The sequence below is a fragment of the Erinaceus europaeus genome, unplaced genomic scaffold, assembly GCF_950295315.1.
Source record: "Erinaceus europaeus unplaced genomic scaffold, mEriEur2.1 scaffold_871, whole genome shotgun sequence".
In the NCBI taxonomy this organism is placed as follows: domain Eukaryota; kingdom Metazoa; phylum Chordata; class Mammalia; order Eulipotyphla; family Erinaceidae; genus Erinaceus; species Erinaceus europaeus.
Genome location: NW_026648141.1, coordinates 17,709 through 41,365, shown reverse-complemented (window position 1 = coordinate 41,365; position 23,657 = coordinate 17,709). Strand labels below are relative to the sequence as shown.

The 23,657-nt window shown below is 37.8% G+C and overlaps 1 protein-coding gene across 1 annotated transcript in view; it reads left to right on the top strand.

The window, feature by feature from the left end:
- Window positions 1-23,657, top strand: part of LOC103117566 (probable global transcription activator SNF2L1) — a 47,548-nt gene that overhangs the window by 9,380 nt on the left and 14,511 nt on the right. Inside the window, exons 2-12 of the mRNA XM_060184772.1 lie at window positions 336-491; window positions 2,274-2,405; window positions 2,814-2,882; window positions 8,201-8,310; window positions 9,798-10,024; window positions 11,357-11,478; window positions 15,632-15,667; window positions 16,595-16,747; window positions 19,966-20,098; window positions 20,697-20,845; window positions 22,980-23,099. Coding sequence (XP_060040755.1) covers window positions 336-491; window positions 2,274-2,405; window positions 2,814-2,882; window positions 8,201-8,310; window positions 9,798-10,024; window positions 11,357-11,478; window positions 15,632-15,667; window positions 16,595-16,747; window positions 19,966-20,098; window positions 20,697-20,845; window positions 22,980-23,099 — 1,407 coding nt within the window. The remainder of the gene's footprint in view (window positions 1-335; window positions 492-2,273; window positions 2,406-2,813; window positions 2,883-8,200; window positions 8,311-9,797; window positions 10,025-11,356; window positions 11,479-15,631; window positions 15,668-16,594; window positions 16,748-19,965; window positions 20,099-20,696; window positions 20,846-22,979; window positions 23,100-23,657) is intronic.

Below are 23,657 nucleotides of genomic sequence, written 5' to 3'. Positions count from 1 at the left end.
TTATCTAGGTAATTGACTACCTCAGTGTCTTCAATTGTAGTTTTGCTGGCTCTAAAATGGATGAGACTGGGGGCTGTGAAGGGGGCACACTGGATAAAATGTTGGGCTCTCTGACCTGAGGTCCTGAGTTTGCTCTCAGCACCGCATGTATTAGAGTGGTGCTCTGCCTTTCTCTCTCTCCCTTCCTTGTCATAAACAAATCTTTAAAATTAAATAAAATTGATGGGACTAAATGATTGCTAAGGTTTCTTAGAGTTCTTAATGTCCTCTCCATGCTTTAATTTTCTGACTACTTGTGAGCATATTCTGATATAAGGATATCTGTTTTGTAATAGGCTGCTTTTATTCGTGATGAAATGATGCCAGGAGAGTGGGATGTTTGTGTTACTTCTTATGAGATGGTAATTAAAGAAAAATCTGTATTCAAAAAGTTTCACTGGCGATACTTAGTTATTGATGAGGCTCACCGAATAAAGAATGAAAAATCAAAGGTAAGCCAGTTTGTAAGGTATCAAAACATTTCTTTTGCACCAAGAGATAGCTCACTTATAACTTTCCCATGCACGAAAGAACCAGATTCAAGTCCTGGTGCCACATGGGAGCACCACAGCACTAGAGGAAACTCTATGGATGGTGGAGCATAGCTGTGTTGTTTCTTTCTTTCTACCTGAAACAAGAAGTCTGCTTATGAGTGGTAGAATCACTTATGCAAAAGGTCCTGGTGATAGAAGGCCCCACCCTCCACCAAAAAAAAAAAATCCACATCTGTTTATTTACTTCAAAATAAACTATTCAAAATAAAAAGATGATGAAACATTGTGAAGTTTTAAGAGCTTCAGTGGTTGAATATAAGACATGAAAATCAAGCACTGTTTTTAATGCAAAGAAAATTATGTGGGGAGCTGGGCGGTGGCACAGTGGGTTAAGCGCACATGGTGCAAAGTACATGGAACAGCATCAGGATCCTGATTTGAGCCCCTAGCTCCTCACCTGTAGGGGGTTCGCTTCACAGGCGGTGAAAGCAGGTGTGCAGGTGTCTATCTTTCTCTCCCCATCTGTCTTCCCCTCCTCTCTCGATTTCTGTCTGTCCCATCCAACAACAATGACATCAATAACAACAACAACAATGATAAACAAGGGCAACAAAAGGGGGAAAAAGAAAATTATGTGTTCATTTGCTATATTTCCTGTTGTAGCCTAACTAATTATGCTATACTATTTTAATATTTTGATAAAATTCGGTGGGCACATATCATTTGCATTGGCTTACGTTTTCCTGAGAAGCTGCCTTATGTATATGAGGTATATACGTTAGAAAATAGCATACTCTGGAATTAATCAGATTTGTGTGAATTAAAGTATGGTATTAGCAATGAAAAATATCGGTGTGTTTCCATTCAACTTCATCAGCAATGGGAAAAGCTTCATTTATCTTTGGATCACTGGGATACTTTGGGAGAAACAGAGACAGGACTGGAAAAACAAAACAAAACACACACAGACATACCCTGACACACACACCACACACACCACACACATCACATAGCACACACATAGCACACACACACATCACACACACACACACACACACACACACACACACACACACACACACACACACACACACACCGGGTAGATCATACTGACTTTACATCTAAACCAATACTCGTTTAGAGGACAGAAGTTACCTATTGTGAAATAATTGCTTATCTAAGAGCATTATACACATATCCATTCAGACAAATGATTGGTAGGATCATTGGTAAGATTGACATTATTGCTGAGACAATTGATAAGATTGTTGTTCTTTTTTGCTTCTTGTGACTTAATTTCTATGGTCTTTCCATTTAGAAAGTTACTATGAGATGTCAGGGAAATTGGGCTCAATTCTTGGTGCATAGCTTTGTGAGTAGACCAAGTTAGGACGATTTGACCAGCATGCAGATGAACATAGTAGGTGGGGAGAAGGCTTAGTATACAAAGTGACTAACTGGGATTCCATAAAGAAGTTTTGTCCGCTTCTTTGGACCCAAGTTGGAGCAAATCCATTCTTATGTGGGTAGGGATCTCAGGTATGAGTATACTCTATACTAGTATCTATATTCTTCTAAGTACAGAAAGGTTGTGTCTCATTGTAGCAGAATATGTTCATATAATGTTAAGTTTTCAGTTTTATTTATTCAGTAAATGTATTGGCTGGATAAAGAGCTGAATGTTGAGTTTTAATAAAAGAATGTCACTATAACTATCATTATTGTTATTATTTTTTTAAGCTTTCAGAAATTGTTCGTGAGTTCAAGTCAACTAACCGCTTGCTCCTCACTGGAACACCTTTGCAGAATAACTTGCATGAACTTTGGGCATTGCTCAACTTTTTACTGCCTGATGTCTTTAATTCTGCAGATGTAAGTTCAACTCATATATCTCAAATGTATTTTTCTTAGGTCCGTAGACATCTTTTTTTCAAAGACTAGGATGCAGATGGAAATTTATGCTTCATTTATTTATGATTTTTTTAGGAAAGAGCTCTTAAGTACATATTTTTCAAATGGGGATATTTGGACAAATAATGTTTCTTTTCATTGAAATTATATTGCCTGATAATTCTTTTTCATATTACATTGCTACCACAAGTAATTTATCTATGTTCAGAAGAAAATAACACTGGCTATTATGGTCAACATAATTTTGAAAGTGCTACTAAAATTGATTAACACTGTATTAGTTGTATAAAAACTTGTAGGACATAAGGTTGGTGGGAAAAAAAAACAAGCAACTGTGTACTTACAGCAAAATTTTTCACCCTTTTACAGGACTTTGATTCTTGGTTTGACACTAAAAATTGTCTCGGAGATCAAAAACTTGTGGAAAGACTTCATGCTGTAAGTAATAAAAGCCAAAGCAATTTAGTAATTACTCTCCCTCTCTCTCTGTCTCTCTCTCTGTCTCTCTTTCTCTCTGTCTCTCTTTCTCTATGACACACACACACACACACACACACACACACACACACACACACACACTTATTTCCTGAGCCAGAAAGCAAAGTACCGCAGAGTTTTCCCTTTGAAATACAAGCCAAACAAATTGTTGAACAATCATGGACCTAAAGGTTGGAATAGTACAGATGAAGTGTTGGGGGGGGATACTCTCTGCAGACTCTGTGTACTTCTGCTTTCAGGTATATATTTTTTGCTGGTTTATGGTCACGTATGAACATATGCTCTATCTCAGGGGACCTGGTCTATATCTAGGTTTGGGGACTTTATTGGGGAGTGGAACACCTGGAATGGAATTAGAGAATACTATGAAAAGAAAGGTCTCACCTGAGTGATGAAGATGAAGGGTTGTCATTCCACTCCTGAAGTCCCTGGACACAGTATGAAGTGAAGAATGCTGGGGTGGCACTTGTTGTGTTGATTAGGTTGTGGTCAGCGGATGCAATATTATTTGATATGAATTGAGAGAAGCATGCAGAAAAGTGGGCCCCACCCTAAGGTTCCAGGACTGGGGGAAATATAGGCTAGTGGAAATGTGAGGTTCCTGCTGTCTTAGGGTTCAAGAAGACAATGGATAGTTATTGTTATCACATTATTTGGTAATTGGGTTAACTTTGAGAAGTCCCTTTGTTAGGGTTTGCTGTATAATACCCAGTATCTTGTGTACAGTGGTGCCACCGGTTGCTTCTATTCTCCCTAGTCTAGGCTTTTGAGAGAGTCAACATATCAAAGACTCAGCCTATGTATTAAAAAGACTCAGTCTGTGTTTTAAAAAGTTCTAGACATATGATCAATTTTCCCCTCTCATATTAATTGAATGGTGTTTTATATGACTACAATTTAATAAGAGTGTACATAAACACCATTTCCACCACCAAAAGACTGTGTCCCATCCCCCCCCCCCCACAGTCCCGGGAAGCCGAATGTCCACCTTCCCCCTCAGAACAGGGTTTTTACTTTGGTGCCCTACTCTCTTGATTATTATTTCCCTTTAAAATTTTTTTTTATTTATAAAATGGAAACACCGACAAGTCCATAGGATAAGGGGGTGCAGTTCCCACCACCAGAACTCCGTATCCCATCCCCTCCCTTGATAGCTTTCCTATTTTTTTTAATCCCTCTGGGAGTATGGATCCAAGATCATGTATGGTGTGTAGAAGGTGGAAGGTCTGGCTCCTGTAATTGCTTCCCCATTGAACATGGGCATTGACAGGTCAATCCATACTCCCAGCCTGTCTCTTTGAGTATTATTTCTTTCTTTCTTCTTTTTTTTTTTTTTTTGTCTCCAGGGTGATTGTTGGGGCTCAGTGCATGCACCATGAATCCACTGCTCCTGGAGGCCATTTTTCCCACTTTTGTTGCTCTTGTTGTTGTAGCCTTGTTGTGATTATCTTCATTGTCGTTGGTGTCATTTGTTGTTGGATAGGACAGAAAGAAATGGAGAGAGAAGGGCAAGACAGGGGGAGAGAAAGGCACCTGCAGACCTGCTTCACCACCTGTGAAGAGACTCTCCTGCAGGTGGGGAGCTGGGGGCTCGAACCTGGATCTTTACCCTGGTCCTTGCGCTTTGCGCCACGTGTGCTTAACCCACTGCGCTACTGCCCAAACCCCTTGACTACTGTTTCTGTAATACATACACACATTCTTTTTTTTTTTTTATTTAAGAAAGTATTAGTTAACAAAACCATAGGGTAGGAGGAGTACAATTCCACACAATTCCCGCCACCCATTCTCCATATCCCACCCCCTCCCCTGATAGCTTTCCCATTCTCTATCCCTCTGGGAGCATGGACCCAGGGTCATTGTGGGTTGCAGAAGGTAGAAGATCTGGCTTCTGTAATTGCTTCCCCGCTGAACATGGGCGTTGACTGGTCGGTCCATACTCCCAGTCTGCCTCTCTCTTTCCCTAGTAGGGTGGGTCTCTGGGGAAGCGGAGCTCCAGGACACATTGGTGGGGTCTTCAGTCCAGGGAAGCCTGGCCGGCATCCTGATGACATCTGGAACCTGGTGACTGAAAAGAGAGTTAACATACGAAACCAAACAAGTTGTTGAGAATACATACACACATTCTGTCTCACTTTCTCTCTTTCTCTCTCCCCCACTGCCCCTCTCTATATACACCTACACACACACACACACACACACACACACACACACACACACACACACACACACTTTTTTCTATGGTCCTGCTTTTTCTTTCTATCTAAGGTACCACCTACACCTGTTACTACTTTTGAGTGCCTTCCATTTTTCATCTTCCCTCCCTGATGGAATTGGAGTTCAGAGCCCTCTAGTCATCTTCCCCTAACATTTCTCCCCCTCTGGGAATGTGCCAAACTCTTTTTGGAGTGAAGAAGATGGGAATTCTGGCTTCTGTAACTGTTCTCCGCTGGATGTGGACATTGGCAGATTAATCCATACCCCAGGCTGTTTCTATCTTTTCCTAGTGGGGTAGGACTCTATGGAGGTGAGTATCCAGGACTTATTGGTGAGATCATCTGCCCAGGGAGGTCAGGATGGAATCATAGTAGTACCTGTAACTTGGTGTATGAAAGGCAGTAAGATATAAAGTAGTATAAAATGTTGAATAAATAGGAATCAAAAAGTAGGAATAGAGCAGATGAAAATAGGGACTTAAGGGTGGAAAGAAGCTAGGACATGTATTTTAGGTATTTCTTAGGGGCCCATTGCTTAGTAATTATTGCTTGAACTTGATAGTTAACACGGAGGTTGACCAGAAATGATATATTGACTGCATTTTATACTTTTCTCTCTATTTTGACTATTTTTCTTTACTGTCTTAAGCATCTCTCTTATTACATCAAATTCCCTGCAAATTGTATTAGTGACTTAATATTAATATACAAAATTATAACATAACAGTTATAATTCTGCACCATTCCCACCATCAGAGTTCTTTATCCCCATTCCCTCCATTGGAGGCTACAGTAGTTCTCCCAAGGTGTCAGATATGGGTTGACTATTATTTCCATAAATATATATCATGTCTTCTCTTCTTTTCCAAGTCACACCTACACCTATTGCTACTTCTGAATGCTCTTCCTTTTTTGCCCCTTTTCTCTCTCTCTGGATCCTGAGTAGCTGGAGTTTAGAACCTCTGTTTACATTCCCCTATCATTTCTCCCCTGATGGGATTATGGACCAGAATTCTTTTTGGGGTGCAGACAGTGGGAGTTCTGGCTTCTGTAGTTACTTCTCTGCTGGACATAAGCATTGGCAGGTCAATCCATACCCCTAGCCTGTCTCTATCTTTCCTGGGTAGGGCTCTGGAGAGTTCATGTTCCAGGATACATTGGTGAGGTTGTCTGCCCAGGGAAGTCAGGATAGAATCATGATAGCATCTACAACTTGGTGGCTGAAAGTCAGGGGCTAAGTTATAAAGCAGGACAAAATGATTGCTGAACAGGAACCAAAAATTAGGAATAGGGCAGATGAGAATAGCGTGCTCTTGACTGACATACTCCACTGATTTCTGAGACTTCTGCCTAGGTACTTCACTATCATTTTAAAATTCTAAAAAAAAAAAAAAAAAAACTTTCTTAAACAAGTTAAAGAGGACCAAACCAGAAGTTGTCTTCTTTCACTCTTCCCCCTTTCTTACTTTTTAGAGAGTTCCAATGATGATGATGATGATGATGATGATGATAATGTTTATTATTGCTATTGCTACTGGCACTTTTCCTCCTCCTTCTTCTCCTCCTTCACCCACTTCTACTAGTACGGTTTACTAATAGTTGCTGGGATTAAGTTCCACACATGTGTTAACATAAATTGTCACAACAGACTTGAAAATGAGGGGAGGGGGTTGGGTGGTAGTGCAGCAGCTTAAGCGCACATGGAGCAAAGCACAAGGACCTGAGTGAGGATCCCGCTCAAGCTCCCTGGGTCTCCACCTGCAGGAGGGTTGCTTTACAGGCAGTGAAGCAGGTCTGCAGGTGTCTATCTTTCTCTCCCCCTCTCTGTCTTCCCCTCCTCTCTCCATTTCTCTTTGTCCTATCCAATAACAACAACAAGGGCAACAAAAATGGGAAAAATGGCCTCCAGGAGCAGTGGATTTGTAATGCAGGCACCAAGCCCCAGCAATAAGCCTGGAGGCAAAAAAAAAACAAACAAAAAAACTTTGGTTATGTCATTAAAATTGAAATAGCAACATCTCTCTCTCTCTCTTTCTCTCTCTCTCTCCATCTCTCTCTTTTGTGTAAAGGCTAGTGAAGTAGCTCACTTGGATAATGCACTGCTTTGCCTTGTGTATGACCCAGATTCAAGCCTGGTCCCCACCACACAGAAGGAAGCTCCAGTGCTATAGTCTCTTTCGTTTTCTGTCTGTCTGTCTGTCTGTCTCTCTGCCTGTCTATCTATCTATCTATCTAAACAAACAAAACACAAATTAAAAAATAGTGTAAGGGTTCAATATACTATGTGGTGGTCTTAGTACAGTACCTGATATATTGGGTAGAATCTGTCTTTTGTATATTTATTTTCTCTGTTTTGCTGTTCATTCCAATCTTCCTTAACACTGAACCACTTTTTTTTTTTCAAAATGAAGCATTAGGGAATGAACCTGTGTGACCTCACATGTGTGCTACTCTACTGCTCAGTGACCTCCGCAAGCCAATTTTTCACTCTTTGTTTTAGAGGGGGAGAATAGAGAGGACAGACACCGTAGCAGTGGTGCTTCGTGAGTTATGCCCATGTGGTACATGGACTTGACCCAGAGTCTTGTGTATGATAATGTATGTGCTCTACTGGGTATACATCTCCTGGCCCCTGAATATTTTCTTTTCTTTGATATATTTAGTGACCTTGAAATGGCCTATATTTTTATTTCACTTTTGAGGACTCTGATCTGTACTCTGATTTCAGATTTCCTTTAAGATTTAAACATCCTATATGATAGCAGCAGTTTGTAAAGTATTTTTTCTGTGTGCTTAGTCAATAATCTTGTCTTTTGTACATCAAATCATGAATGCCTAATTTAGACCTCCCCTCTATGCTGTTCTTCTAATAGGTCATTACTTGATTCTGTTTTACTGAGGAACTTGGCAGTCTGTGTCAGTATTGTATTTCATATTATGTAGTGGGAAGTAAAAATCACACGAGGGTATTATCAATAAAATATATGGCTTATAATATTAAATGCTTTATAAACTTCTATTAAAATGTTCATTTTTTTTAAGGTTTTAAAACCTTTTTTGTTACGTCGTATAAAAACTGATGTTGAGAAGAGTCTGCCTCCTAAAAAGGAAGTCAAGGTTTACTTGGGATTAAGTAAAATGCAGCGAGAATGGTGAGCTATTTTCTTCCATTAGGATTTGTTTACATATAGAGATTTATTAAAAATTAGCTTTGCAGTGCTTCAGTTATGATTACGGTTGAGAAATTGCATTGGATGTTTAAATGACAAGTAATTCACATATTTAATATGACATTGATGAGCATTTTTCTTAAACTTTGGCTAAGAGCATGGGCCTTTGGGCACATAGATTTGTGTTTGAATCCTATGCTTTGCTGCTTCATTGCTTTTTAATTTGGACAATGTCTAGTTCTGCTGTTTCTCTTTTGCTAAAGTGGGGGCAACGATATTTAACCTATCTCAGATTAAAGGGGTAATGGTTGCTGGTAAATTTAGTTAGTCTGTCTTTTTCCATACTTGAAATAGTAATGAATAAATAGTAAGATGAATGGAAACATCAGTATTCTTGAACATTATAGAAACAGCTGGAATGGTTTGCTCAATCCAAGCAGAGCAGGACATTGCCACAGAAACACAAGGAATAATGAATTAGACATTGCTGGGGGAGCAAAGTAGCTTGCCAGGATAGTGCAGTTGCTTTAGGCACGTGATCCAAGTTCCAGACAAGCCTCCACTGCATGGGAGGAAGCTTCAGTGTCCTGTTGTCTTTCTCTCTCTCTCTTTAGATCTATCTGAAAAAAAGTACAAAGTTGACCCACAGTGGTGAGACCCCAGTGATAGCAACAACAAAAAAGAGACGTGCCAATTATATAATAATATTGCCAAGAGAAGTAGAGTGCTGCTTAAATAAAAGTTGACCGATTATATCATAGTTTACCTACTGTTGAAACCAGTATAGAGCATATGATAGAGAGCATTTTCTTTTCAGACCCAAATCATGACTTCATCCCCTTCAGTGGCCCTGGAATAAGTTATTTTACTTCTTTTAGAGCTTTTTGAAATTCTTTCTGTAAAATGGGGATGATACTAATACATATCTCTGAGTTGTAAATATTAAACTAGGTGATTCATATAATATTTTACTTGATACCTAGAGCTGGCACATAGTACAGTTTTACTATTATAATGAAATGTTGTGACTGTTCAAATAATGTCTCTTTGACTAGGTGAAGATTTAGAAAAATGAAAACTATAGGGCATCAGAAAAAAATGATCTATGAAGATACGTATAAGACATGCCAATTGTGTTTTTACCTCATACAAGGAAAAACTGAATATCAACTTTCAGCAAACATTGTAGCTATTGAATAAGTTATCAGATATAGTTATCTAAATAGTTACTAGATTTTAGCCATTTCTAGTAATGAACAATGCAAGAGGAAACATGTTTATAGGCAATATACTACTTATAATGCTCAAATCCTCACTAGTTTCTTAGTGTTACTGATCAGATTTACTCTCAAACCAAATCTTACTGTTTATCTTTAAATGGGAATGTAAGATAATCACCAAAAAAACCATTTCTGGATGACATTAAGCCTTTCTAATAACCGGTGATTAATTGCAGTTTAAAATTTTAGGTATACAAAAATTCTGATGAAAGATATAGACGTTTTAAACTCCTCTGGAAAGATGGACAAGATGCGACTTTTAAACATTCTGATGCAACTTCGGAAGTGTTGTAATCACCCTTACCTATTTGATGGTGCTGAGCCTGGTCCACCTTATACCACTGACGAGCACATTGTCAGCAACAGTGGTAAAATGGTAGTTCTTGATAAACTGTTATCCAAACTGAAAGAACAGGGTGAGTTACAACTCTGTTAAGCCAACATGAAACAACACCTTAATGTTAACAACTTGTGTAAGAATGATGTTTTACATGGTCAGTCACCAGTCATTCAGCCATTCAGCTAACACTGCTGAGCACTTATTTGCCAGGAATTGCCCTGTAATAAGGAAACACAGAGATGCATAAGACATCAGGTCTGCTTCGAGGCAGCTCAGTGTAGTACAGAGGAATAGTTGTAGTTCATTGTGATAAGTGCTATGGTTTGTTGAGAAGCTGGGCACCAAGGAAACCTTCACTCAGATGGCATTTGAGACACTGGAGAATCTATGGGAGAAAATCATAGGAGAAAGGAGTAGAAAGGTTTTCCAGGGAAATGAAGCAGGTGTGGGAGTAGTGAATGTGGAGTTTACAGTTTTGGGGGTAAAGTGGTAGCTGATGAATCTGAGAAGGTATATGAGGCCAAATTTCAAGAGACCTTTTAAATCTTGTCTTGAGGAATTTGGACTGTTTTGAAGGTGACCAGGGGAGGGAGTCATAGGTAGTGGAGAATAACATGATCAGATTTTCACATTAGAAAGGAAACCTTGGGGGTAGGGCGGTAGCACAGCGGGTTAAGCGCACGTGGCTCAAAGCACAAGGACCGGCATAAGGATCCTGGTTCGAGCCCGTTTCCCCACCTGCAGGGGAGTCGCTTCACAGGCAGTGAAGCAGGTCTGCAGGTGTCTGTCTTTCTCTCCCCCCCTCTGTCTTCCCCTCCTCTCTCCATTTCTCTCTGTCCTATCCAAAAACAACGACATCAGTGGCAATGTTAATAATAACCACATCAATGATAAAAACAACCAGGGTAACAAAGGGGAAAGATTGGCTTCTAGGAGCAGTGGATTCGTGGTGCAGGCACCGAGCCCCAGCAATAACCCTGGAGGCAAAAAAAAGAAAGAAAACCTTACCATCTCTTTCTGTGTGTGTGTATGTGTGTTTGTGCGTGAGTGTGTGTGTGTGTGTGTGTGTGTGTGTGTGTGTGTGTAAATCCCTGAAGATGAGAAAGCAGAAACATATTAGTTGGGAGATTATTGTATTCATCCATCCAATGAGAGAGAGATCATGTGGGCCCATCAGAAATCCTTACAATAGACTATAAATCATATTAAGTTATGTAGAGGATTTTGAAGGCCTTAAATACATAACTCAGAAGTTCACAATGTGGTATGGCATTCCTTTAAAGGTATGTGCATGTAAGGAAGGGGTGTTTACGTGTTATTTATCTGGATTAAAGGTGTATTTTCTTTCTTTTTATAGTTTTCAAGTTAATTTTGTACCTTTTGAATAATTTTTAAAAACATGTTTTAGGTTCAAGAGTTCTCATTTTTAGCCAGATGACACGTTTGTTGGACATTTTGGAGGATTATTGCATGTGGCGTGGATATGAGTATTGTCGACTAGATGGACAAACCCCACATGAGGAAAGAGAGGTGAGGAGGTGAAAAATAAAGCATGGTTTAAAAAATTCAAGAGCTTTTTGCCATTGGGTAGCTCTGAATGTTGTCTTTTCCCTTTAGCTAGCTGCATGTAATTTCTCACTACCAGCTTTCCTCTTTCTCTCTTTGATCTTCAATTTGGCGTTTATTCTATCAGCTTATGAGTCACCCTTTCCAAGGTCTTATTAGATATCTTCACTTACCTATGGGCACTGTTCCATCACATCCTTAGTTCCTCTAGTACTTCTGTCTCTGACCTTCTGGCTACCTGTTTCTTAGCTTACTCTTTAGCCTCTTGATTATATGTCAGTTTTTGATTTGCCTCCTACAGTAGACCCTCGCCATTCGTGGAGTTTTAAAGTTGAGATTTTCCCCCCCAGCTTATGAGCAACTCTAAAGATTCATGAAACATTAAATTGAAAAGGAAACAGTCTCAGTCTTAAAGAGACTAATACTAAAATGGGACAACCTAGGCATAGGTACTTATCATGCATTTGGATCTTGGAATATAAAAAGCTTTGTGTGTAGGAAAGGGTCATGGAGCTGGTGAGAGTAAGGAAGCCTACTTAGTATTGAGGATCATTCTCAGCTTTAGAAAATCTTACCGGTCTTTAGATGCTCTCTCACGAATGTCAGGGGTCTAATGCATTTTAAGTGCCTTAAAACACTTTTTTTGGGCGGGGAGGGATTTGCTAATTTGTCTTCTCTTTTCTGTGATCTTTTAGGACTCACTTTGGCCTCTGTTTTAAGTCTATACTCATGCACTGGGCAAAGATCGTGATTTTATGGTATAGTGGAAAATGCATTGAATCTGGTTTCAGAAGATTTGAATTTTAGCACCAACTCTTAACACTTTGTAGCATATGCAAGCCATTTAATTCTCTGAGCCTCAGTATCTTTAACTGTATTAGAAGGGTAAAAATAATATGTACCTTATTTTCTTTCTGACAGTGGCATGAGGGTCAGTGGCTATAACAGGCATGAATATAGTTTTTGAATTGTACAGTGCAGGTTATACCACAGGTTATAAAGTTACACAATGATTTTTTAAAAAAAATATCTGAGGCCCTTTTTAAGCTACTAAGACTCTATAAGTACATGCTCCTTTCCTTCCATACTGAAGTGGGCACCCTTTTATACATTTTTACTGAACATTGACTGAAGCATAGGATTGTACCCATAGCAGTCATACAGATCCTCTTGAGATTACAAGTTTTACTGATACCCACTATGCAGAAACAGTAGTGATAAGACATTTATTTAGTGTGGGGACATTTCAAAGCTTATACTACTTTCTTCTCTTTAGTTTTTATGCTCTCTGAAATAGTAATTTGGAGCATTATTGTGTGTTTTGTTGATTTATTCCTGATGGTGGGCTTCTAAGTCCACATTAAGATTAGATCATGTAGCATCATCATTCAGGATAAACTCCTTTCTTGGAATGAAGATTATACTAAAACAGAAACAAAGTGACCAATTTTTAGATTTCTCTTTATTTTCCTGTTAATTGATTTAATAGTCACCTACACTATTAAATCATTTTAGCAGAATAGATTTTTAAAAAATTATTGCTACTAGGTTATTTCTAGGACTTGGTAACTACATACTGAGCCCATGGCTCTTGATGACCATTATTCTCCTTTCTTCCTTTTATGTATGTATGTATGTAAATGTATGTATGTATGTATGTATGTATGTATGTATCATCTACCTATCTCTCCTCTCAGAGAAAGGAAAATTGAGAGAGAAGGAAGAGATAGAGGGGAAGAGAGACAACTGTAGCATTGTTTAACTGTTCATGAAGCTTCCCCTTGTGCAGGTGTGTAAGGGGGCTTAATCCCAGGTACTTATGCATGGCAACATGTGTGCTCTACCAGGACCTCCATCACCTGACCCTGCAAAATAGTTTTATCCTTACATCTGTTCTGTATATAGAGTTACTGTACTTGTCACCAAAACTCCAGGGCCATTACACCAGTGATCTCTCCACCTATCCCTTCCCACTTCTTAACCTTGTTGCTTCTAATAACCACCATATTTTGCAGAGTTTCTTTTGCTACACGTTTTCCAAGTTCATGAGTTTTTGTATTCCACATATGAGTGAAACATTCTGTAGTTATCTTCCACTTCCTTACTTATTTCACTTAGCACAATCACCTAAAGTTCTCCTCTATTTGTCTCTATTTGTTAAGAAAGTTACAATGTCATTTTTTCTGTTTTGAGTAGTCTTTTTTTTAATGTGGTTCTTGGTATCCAAATCAAGACCATGTACATGTTCTCTATCACAGAGCAACCTCCATGATCCAATATATATATATGTGCATGTATATATGACATATATTTATTCTTTTTGTTGTTGCTAAGGCTTCACCTTCTGGACCAACTTTTTCAGATAGAAAGACAGAGGGAGAGAGGTAATGGCACCACAACGCTGAAGCTTCTCCTAGTGTGATGGGGCTGGGATTGAAATTGGGTTTCATGCATGGCAAAGTGGGCGTCCATCCAGGTGAGCTATCTTGGAGGGCCTATTTTTTTCCCTCCAAGGTTATAGCTGGACTGGGTGCCTGCAACAGGAGTCCACTACTCCTGGAGGCTATTTTTCACCCTTTGTTGCCCTTGTTGTTTATTGTTGTTGTTGTTATTGCTGCCATTGTTGTTGGATAGGACAGAGAAAAATGGAGAGAGGAGGGGAAGACAGAGAGAGGGAGAGAAAGATAGATACCTGCAGACCTGCTTCACCTCCTGTGAAGCGACCCTCCTGCGGGTGGGGATCCAGGGGCTCGAACTAGGATCCTTATGTCAGTCCTTGGGCTTCACACCACGTGCGCTTAACCCACTGTGTCACTACCCGGCTCTCTGCAGGGCCCAGTTTTTATATTTTCATGAGAAAGAGAAGGAAGAAGTGGGGATTCAAAGCACTGCTGCACTATCCATGGAGTTCTAGGGTCTTGAGCATGGAAGCATGGAAAGCATACACATAACCTGCTTAATCATATCCTGGCCCCCAATTTCTGACTGTTCTCTCTGCTATAAGCTATGTGGAATTTACTTAATTATACCTATATCCATTTGATTTTTTAAATGTTCAAATAGAATTTCCCCTTCAAAGACTTTGAGTTACACACATTAACTTTAGGTACAACAGCTCATTTGTTTTTTCTTGGAAATACCTTCCAATTGTGTTGTCTACACCACCATTTTATCAAGTTTCCTAATAAAAGCAGGGAAATAGTATTTGATTTCTTATTCTGTAATTAATTGTGTGTTGGCTTTTAATAAAAAGTTCTTTTTAAATAGTGTTCAGGTTTGTTTTCTTCAACACTGCAGTTAAAATCAGTCAGTGATGTTTTCGGTCTGGTCTCACTCAGTTCCTGTAACTTTTACTAAACTGACCTTCTCACTTTCAGAGGGAAAGGAATTAATAATTGACAAACAGCTATAAGTTATGTAGCTAATTGACAAACAGCTATAAGTTATGTAGCTTATAGAATCTATTGAGTTCTCCCTGCAGCCCAGTAAAGTATGGTATTATTTCTCCACTTGAAACTGTGTCTCAGAGAGGTTAAATGCTTGCTTAGAACCACATATGTAGTAAATGGTAGAATTATGATTCACGCCCAGCCTTTTGCTATTTCCTTTGCACTTGATTGCCTCTCATTACATCATGCTGCTTTTCTATACTGCCCCCTCTATGTGCTGTAGCAACTGTGGCAGGGAGGGACCTCTGCCTGCAACTTTTGACCATGCTATTTCATACATTGAAAATGTAACTTCCTGTATTTTGTTATTCTGAAAGTACTATATTATTGCTAAAGGAAATTTTGAAAATCAAAGTATCTGCCCAATCTTTATATATATAATATAAATAAGTAATTGATATCATATATATATATATATATATACATTATATACAGTTCAGCATTCTGGTACTTTTTACTCACTGTTATGTTGTACTTTTCTATATCAGTTAAAAGCACTGTGGAATAATTTTAGTGAAATATATCATCCTATGGATGCACTACAAATGATTTATCCCTCTATTGTTGATCATTTAGGTTGTTTCCATTTTTTTTCACTATTATAAATAATGCTAAAGTGAAAGTCCTTATACATAAATCTTTGTGCACATTTCTGATTATTTCCTTAGGATAAATTCCTAGGAGTGGAATTACTGGGTCAAAGGGTATGAACATTTTTAAGACTCTTGATGCATATTGCCAAAATTGCTTTCCAGAAAGGTTGTACCAATTTACACTCCCATCAGCAATGTATGAGAGTGCCCGTCTCACCGCCCCCTCGTCAACATTGAGTATTATCATTTTTTTCAATCTTCAAAAAACGGTATTATGCTGTTTTAGTTTGCATTTATTTGATTACTAGTGAGATTGAAGATTATTTTTGTGTTTGCTAGTCATTTGTATTTGTTCTGTGAATTGTCTGTTGTTGTTTTGTTCATATTTGTATTGGGTCTTAGTTCTTTTTTGAATGACTTTGTATGGGCTTTTCAGACAGTAAGAATGGTAGCATCCCATTAATTTTTAAGATTTTTACTAAAGATCTTTGGGTTACCTTCTTGATATTCTTCATCATTTTCTTGTTTGCCTTATTCTGTCATAAGAAAATGAATCTACTTATCTTCCCTTTTATCTGTTGTTCTCATTCACATTTCTAAACCATTTCCTCTCTTGATTGATCTTCTAAACTATGATATCTTTACTATTACTTCATAAGCTAATGGGAATGAACTTGAGATATCTGACATTTTACTTCTTAGATGCATTTTAGTTCCCATTCAATTTAAGTATGTCACCATCATCATGTTAAACTAACTTAAATAGTTGTTTAAATTTGTCTGAGATTACTCAGAGTTTGTCTCTGCTAATATAAGCTTTGTCTATACTAATATAAGCTTTTAAAATTAGAAATGGTTTATAATATACATTTTGTAGCACTTCACACAGTGCAGTAAGATAGATGTGTAAATATTTTTGAAAGTGCAAGAATATTCTACAGTGGGGTTTTGAGTATGCATGTGAAATTTTTTGTTATTTTAAGAACTCTGGTAATTTAATTTTTCTCTTTTTCTTCTATCACCTTGCTAATCAAAAAGGAAGCCATAGAGGCCTTCAATGCTTCTAACAGTAGCAAATTTATCTTTATGCTGAGTACCAGGGCCGGAGGTCTCGGAATTAACTTGGCAAGTGCTGACGTGGTTATACTATATGATTCAGATTGGAATCCACAGGTTGATTTGCAAGCTATGGTTAGTAATCTTTAATTTCAGAAATATACTTTGGGTCAGAATAATACTGTTATTTATTCAGTACAAGGTAACTATGCTAAAAGGGCAATCCAATTTTGGGGGGTTTTGAAAATATTAAAGTAGATTACCTAGAATACAGAGTTGCTTTGATAATTAAAACAAAAGAAACCAAACCAAATAAATAACCCCCAAATCCAAATATAATATGCTGTTTGAGTGTAAATTTTGGCTTTTATTATGAAGCCACAACATTAGTTTTTTAGAAATGTCTGAGATTGAAGAGGGTACTTGCATTTCTTTTAATGAAAGGGTTAAAACTACTGTGTCAATATTATTCTGCTCAACAACAGAGTATATTAAAATCCTTAGTATTAAAAGTGAGAGTGGGGAGTCAGGCAGTAGCGCAGCAGATTAAGCGCATATGGCGCAAAGCGCAAGGACCAGCATAAGGGATGATCCCGGTTCCAGCCCCCGGCTCCCCACGTGCAGGGGAGTCGCTTCACAGACGGTGAAGCAGATCTGCAGGTGTCTGTCTTTCTCTCCCCCTCTCTGTCTTCCCTTCCTCTCTCTATTTCTGTCTTATCCAACAATGACGACATAAATAACAACAACAATAATAACTACAACAATAAAACAAGGGCAACCAAAGGGAATAGATAAATAAATATAAAAAAGTGAGAGTGGTAGGATTTTAACTTAAAAAAAAAAGCAGCTGGAGTAAGAATATAAAAAGGTCACGAGGACTATGTTCCATAAAATGATTTGCCACACACACATACACACACACATATATAATTCTAGAAATAATAGTCAACCTTTATGTTTGGTCTTGGGAGAACTAATGCAGTTTCCAGTGGAGGGAATGGGAACACAGAAGTCTGGTGGTGGGAAAGGTGTGGAATTATACCCTTGTTGTCCTATACTCCTCTAAATCAATATTAAATCATTCATTTAAAAAATATACATCAGAAATAATTATACCTGGGGCTGGGCATTAGCCCACTGGGTTAAACACACATAGTACAAAGCGAAAGGACCGGCACAAGGATCCTGGTTTGAGCCCTCTGGCTCCCCATCTGCAGGGGAGTTGCTTCACAAGTGGTGAAGCAGGTCTGCAGGTGTCTGTCTTTCTCTTCCCCTCTATGTCTTCCCCCATGTAACAAAAATGGAAAAGATGACCCCCAGGAGTAGTGGATTTGTGGTGCAGGCACTGAGCCCCAGTGATAACCCTGGAGGAAGAAAAAAAAAAAAGAAAGAAAAGAAATACCTCTGCGCTTGCTTTTTTTAATTTTCAGGATGGTGTTTATATTTTGAACTAGTGTTAGAACTTCTTTCACTACACCTCACATTTTAAGATACATATAATTTTAAAAATAAGATGTGCAAAATAGTAGTGCATTAAAAAAATCCAAGAAATTAGGGAATGATTGACTATTTTGACTATCATAGGCCAATGAAAGAGCTCCTAGAAGTTCTTTCTTGAGATTTGAAAAACATTGCCCATTGAGACACGTTAAATCAACTTGCTTTAGGGGCGGGGAAGACAGCATAATGGTTATGCAAACAGACTCTCATGCCTGAGGCTCCTAAGTCCCAGGTTCAATCCCCCTCACCACCATAAGCCAGAGCTGAGCAGTGCTCTGGTGTTTCTCTCTCTGTGTGTCTCTCTCTTCATCTCTCTCAAAAATAAAAAAATTAAAAAAATCAACTTGCTTTAACTTTATTATTATGACTATTGATAGATAGCATGGTACCAAACTACCTGTTTGTAGTTACTAAGTAGAAGTAAGCCTCAGTAAGGTACAGTGCCACAAAACTGAAAACAAAAACAAAACAAAAGACAAACAATAACTATTGATAACAGCAATTCATTTCCTTAAACATGTGGGTGTATGACTGGTTTTTCAGCATTTACTAATTTGTGTTGAGTATTACAGTCCCTTTCATTGTGCTGTGTCACAAGTGTTACTGGGCTTTAACTTTTGTGTGTGTGTGTGTGTGTGTGTGTGTGTGTGTGTGTGGTGTAGGAGCCTCACACATAGGAGATTTCACTACTCCAAAGCTACTCTTTACTCATTCAGAGAGAGAAACCATAGGACTGGAGTATACTCCATGTGATGTCAGGTTTCAGAACTGAGCCACACTCAGAGCAGGGCATGTACCATGAACTGTCTTACTAGCCTTGAGCTGTTTTTTTAAAAAGATTTATTTATTTATTTAGATAGGATAGAGAAAAATTAAGAAGGGAAGGGGAGAGAGGGAGACACAGAGAGAGAGAGACAGACAGAGACAGACTGTTCCTACAGGTGGGGGACCAGGGATTTGAACCTTAGTCCTTGTGCATGGTAACACATGCACTTAACCAGGTACACCATCACATGCCCCTCTGGGCTCTAGTTTTTAATCTTTAATACAAGACTGCTTTGAATCTTATTTTCTTTGATTTTTTTCTCTATTAGTCACCTCTAACCATTTGCTTTAGTAGCTTCTTCCTCTTCTTCTTCTCTTCCTCCTGCTCCTTCTTCCTTCTTTAAATTCATTTATTTATCAATAATAGAGGGAGATCCAAAGCACTGCTGTTACACACACTGTTGGGGCTTGAACCTGGGGCTTCATGCTTGAAAGTTCTGCACGTTATCCATAGAGCTTCCTCTTGGACTACTTAGTTTTTGTGTTTTTAAAAGCAGTCCCTCTATTTGTTTTTATAGTATCAGAACATAACACCCGTCACATTCACCAACTCTAAACCTTAGAACCAGTTGTGGTTCAGGGTATTAATGTCCTGTTAATTTTTACAGGCCTTTACTATAGGTAATTGCCAATAATCACTTCTGGTGATGAAAATAATTCTGGCTTTTGCCACCATGGCAACTCCACTTTGGCCCTCATTTGCAAAACTCCTAGCTAATTTGTATTCAGTGGCTTAAAGTTATTTAGTAGCTTAATCCAGAAGCTTTTAGCTCCCTTGAGTCCTCATCTAAAAGGGGTTTTGCCTATTGTCCTAGAAATTTTCCATTAATGAAGCAGTTAAATATTCGTAGATTTCTTAGGCCCTGTGGGTCTGTCTCTAGGTAATTTTAATAGTCATCATCTTACTTTCAAGGTAACTAGTCAAGAGAGCTCAGAAGCCGGTTTTGTTTTAATAACTTCACAGTATACAATGACTATACTATACATGTTGTCTAGAACACCCATTATCTTATTATTCTTTTGCCTAGGATCGAGCCCATCGTATCGGTCAGAAAAAGCCGGTACGTGTCTTCCGTCTTATCACTGACAACACAGTTGAAGAAAGGATTGTGGAAAGAGCTGAAATAAAACTGAGACTCGACTCAATTGTTATTCAACAAGGTATTTATATGTGTAAATTTAATCAAGTCTTCTTTTCCCAAAAAGTATGTGTTGGTTTCTTTAAAGAAGATTATCAATGGAAGTTGAACAAAATTGGCAATGAAAAAAATGCACTTTTAAAAATGCCATTTTGAATCTTCCTAATGTAATGCAATTGTAATGAATCTTCCTAATGTAATTGTGTTCAGTGTATTGAATAAATAGTTGAAATCACTTAAGTTTATAATTGAATATCAGTGACATTTTTTTGATGTTTACCTGCTACTAGTAGATACAATGATTGGTTTAAAATATGTTAGAGGGTGTCTTTATATTAAAATTTTTGACCTGAAAAATGAAGTTTCAACACACTGAAATGTTTCTATCTTAATGAATTTTACAAATTGGACTTCATGTTAAAGTACATAAAACTATAGCAGAAGAAAAATTTATAGTTATTCATTAAAACTATAATGTTAAAGTCACTACTTTGTTTTTATAACTATTGACTTGTTAGATATAATTCTGTCTAATTAGTACTATTATTATGGTCATCTGTGCTTTCTCTGGAATATTATTGAGTGTAATATACTTGGTTCATATATATTGCTATTATTAGGAAGACTTACTGATCAACAGTCCAACAAGTTGGCAAAAGAGGAAATGTTACAAATGATCCGTCACGGAGCTACCCATGTTTTTGCTTCTAAAGAAAGTGAGCTGACAGACGAAGATATCACAACTCTCCTGGAAAGAGGAGAAAAGAAGGTTCGTTAAAGTAGCTTTTGTTTCCATCGTGAATTACTTTAAAATCAACATAGTTGAGAATGCTTATTTCATTTATGTTGTTCAAAATTGCATGTTTCAAATGACTCTTGTTCTGTCTAAGAATTGGTTGATTTTTTTTTGAGAGTAGGTTAGGTGTTTTTTGTTGTTGTTTTTGTTTTTAGTTTTTGGTGAGAAAAAATTAAGCATGAGGGTTTAAAGTTGATTGATCTTACAATGTTGGCATCTATCTACTTGAAGGCCAAATGAATTTTGTGTTTAATCACAAGTATCAGGAGTACATTTTTTCAATTTTTTATGGGGGGAGGGCACAGGATTAGAAATCTACAGGGTGGTGGCACACCTGGTTAAGCGAGTGTATTACAATGAGCAAGGACCCAGGTTCGAGCCCCTGGTCCTCACCTGCCAGGGGAAAGCTTTACGAGTGGTGAAGCAGGGCTGTAGGTGTCTCTCTGTCTCTCTCCCTCTCTATCACCCCCTTCCCTCTTGATTTCTGGCTGTCTCTATCCAATAAATAAAGATAATAAAAAATAAAAAAAGAAATCCTTTACTGATATTTTGTGTTAACTGTTTTTGTGAACATTTTGTAACTACTGAAGCATCATTTGTCAAATATACAACAAGCTATTTCAGAATATTGTGATGTTTTTGGTGTTGGGTTTACCTTTCCCCACAAACCTATGGATAATTGCAAACATTAGTAAAAGTAGACAGTGTAATGAACTCCCAGTTCTTCTCACCCACTTCTGACAACCGTCAATCAATGCTGCCTGATTCATAAGCCAATTCATTTTCTTTCTTCCTGGATTATTTTGAATTGAACACATTGCCATTGTTGATATGTCATCTGTATCTTTTGTAATCTGTAGATTCTCCCTCCATTTATGTATTCTTTCCCTTGTAGTTTGTTTGATGAAGAAACTGAGTTGTTTGCCTTTTGAGCTGCTCACAGTCTGGATTTTCCTGATTCTATCTCCATGGGGGTATTTTACCATGTTCACTTATTTACTATATTTCATATAAGTTAGTTGAATTATTTTTCAGGAAATTTTTATTTCTGAAGTCATGTTTTTTTTAATTATATTCGCAAGACTTATTTATTTTATAAGCAACCCTTCAACCCCACCTCTGACAACTAGCAGTCTGTTTTCTATAAACTTTTTTTTTGTCTGAAGATTCCATATATCAGTGAACTCACAATATTTACCTTTCTCTGCCTGTTTTATTTCACTGAGCATGATGTCCTCAAGGTTCATCTATGTTGTCACAAACGGCAAACAGCAAGACGTCCTTCTCTTAATGGATGAATAATATTCCATTGCGTGTCGCTTTACTCATTTACCCATTGGTGGATACTTTAAGTTTTTTCCATGTCTACTATTGTAAATAGTGCTTCAGTGAACATAGAGGTGCAATGTGTTTTAGATTATGTGTTTTCATTTCATTTGGATAAATGCTCAGAAGTGGAATTTCTGGATCATGTGGTAATTATATTTTTAATTTTTTTGAGGAACCTACATAGTGTTTTCCACAGTGGCTGTACCAATTTGCATCCTAAACAATAATTCATAAGCGTTCTCGTTTCTCCATATCCTCACCAGCACTTGTTACTTCTTATCCTTTTGATAATAGCTTTTCTAACATGTGTGAGGTGATAATTCATTGTGCTTTTGATTTGCATTGCCCTGATGACAAGTGATGTTGAGTACCTTTTCATGTATCTTGACATCATATTTTCAATTTTAAGTTATCTTGTATTTGTCATATTAGTATGCAAGATATGTTACTTTAGCTTAAATTTGCATTTATGTTAACATTGGCTCTTTGTCCCATTACAATTATACAATAGAAATTATAATATGGTTGCATAATTAATGTTAAAATTCTAAAGAAAACCCCAACGAGAATACTTCAAGAGAGCCTTTTACCTATTTCAAATACTTGGGGCAGGTTTAAACTTATATTCACGTTTGCTATTAGCATTGTATTATTACGTAGTAAATAAATAGATTGAGAAGTTCATATCAAAACCTCACTTTAAAAGCAAAAAAATAGCCACAGATTTTTTATAAGTAATTCAGTTAAATTTTTATAATTTTAATGCATTCAACTTTAGACTGCAGAGATGAATGAACGCTTGCAGAAAATGGGAGAATCTTCTCTGAGAAATTTCAGAATGGACACTGAACAAAGCTTGTACAAGTTTGAAGGAGAAGATTATAGAGAAAAACAGAAGGTAAGTTGTAATTTAAGTATCACTGCATTATAACGTCATGTAAGTTTTAAGTGTATCATTGAAAATCAGCATATGTCTATACAGCATTCATCACTGGAGTACAATTTTATCCAGAAGGTAAATTTTTGCCTCAACAATTTAACTCTCAGATGAGCAATTTCATGTAACAGTTATAAAAATAACACCCACACTTACCTTTTTAAATTATTTATAAAAAGGAAACATTGATAAAACCATAGGATAAGATGGGTACAACTTCACATAATTCCCACCACTAGATCTCCGTGTCCCCTCCCCTCCCCTATTCTTTAACCCTCTGGGAGTATGGACTCCAGGTGATTGTGGGAAGCAGAAGGTGGAAGGTCTGGCTTCTGTAATTGCTTCCCCGCTGAACATGGGCGTTGACTGGTTGATCCATACTCCCAGCCTGCCTCTCTCTTTCCCTAGTTGGGTGGGGCTCTGGGGAAGTAGAGTTCCAGGACACAATGGTGGGGTCATCTGTCCAGGGAAATCTGGTTGGCATCATGCTAGTACTCTACTATAGATTGAAATCTGTTA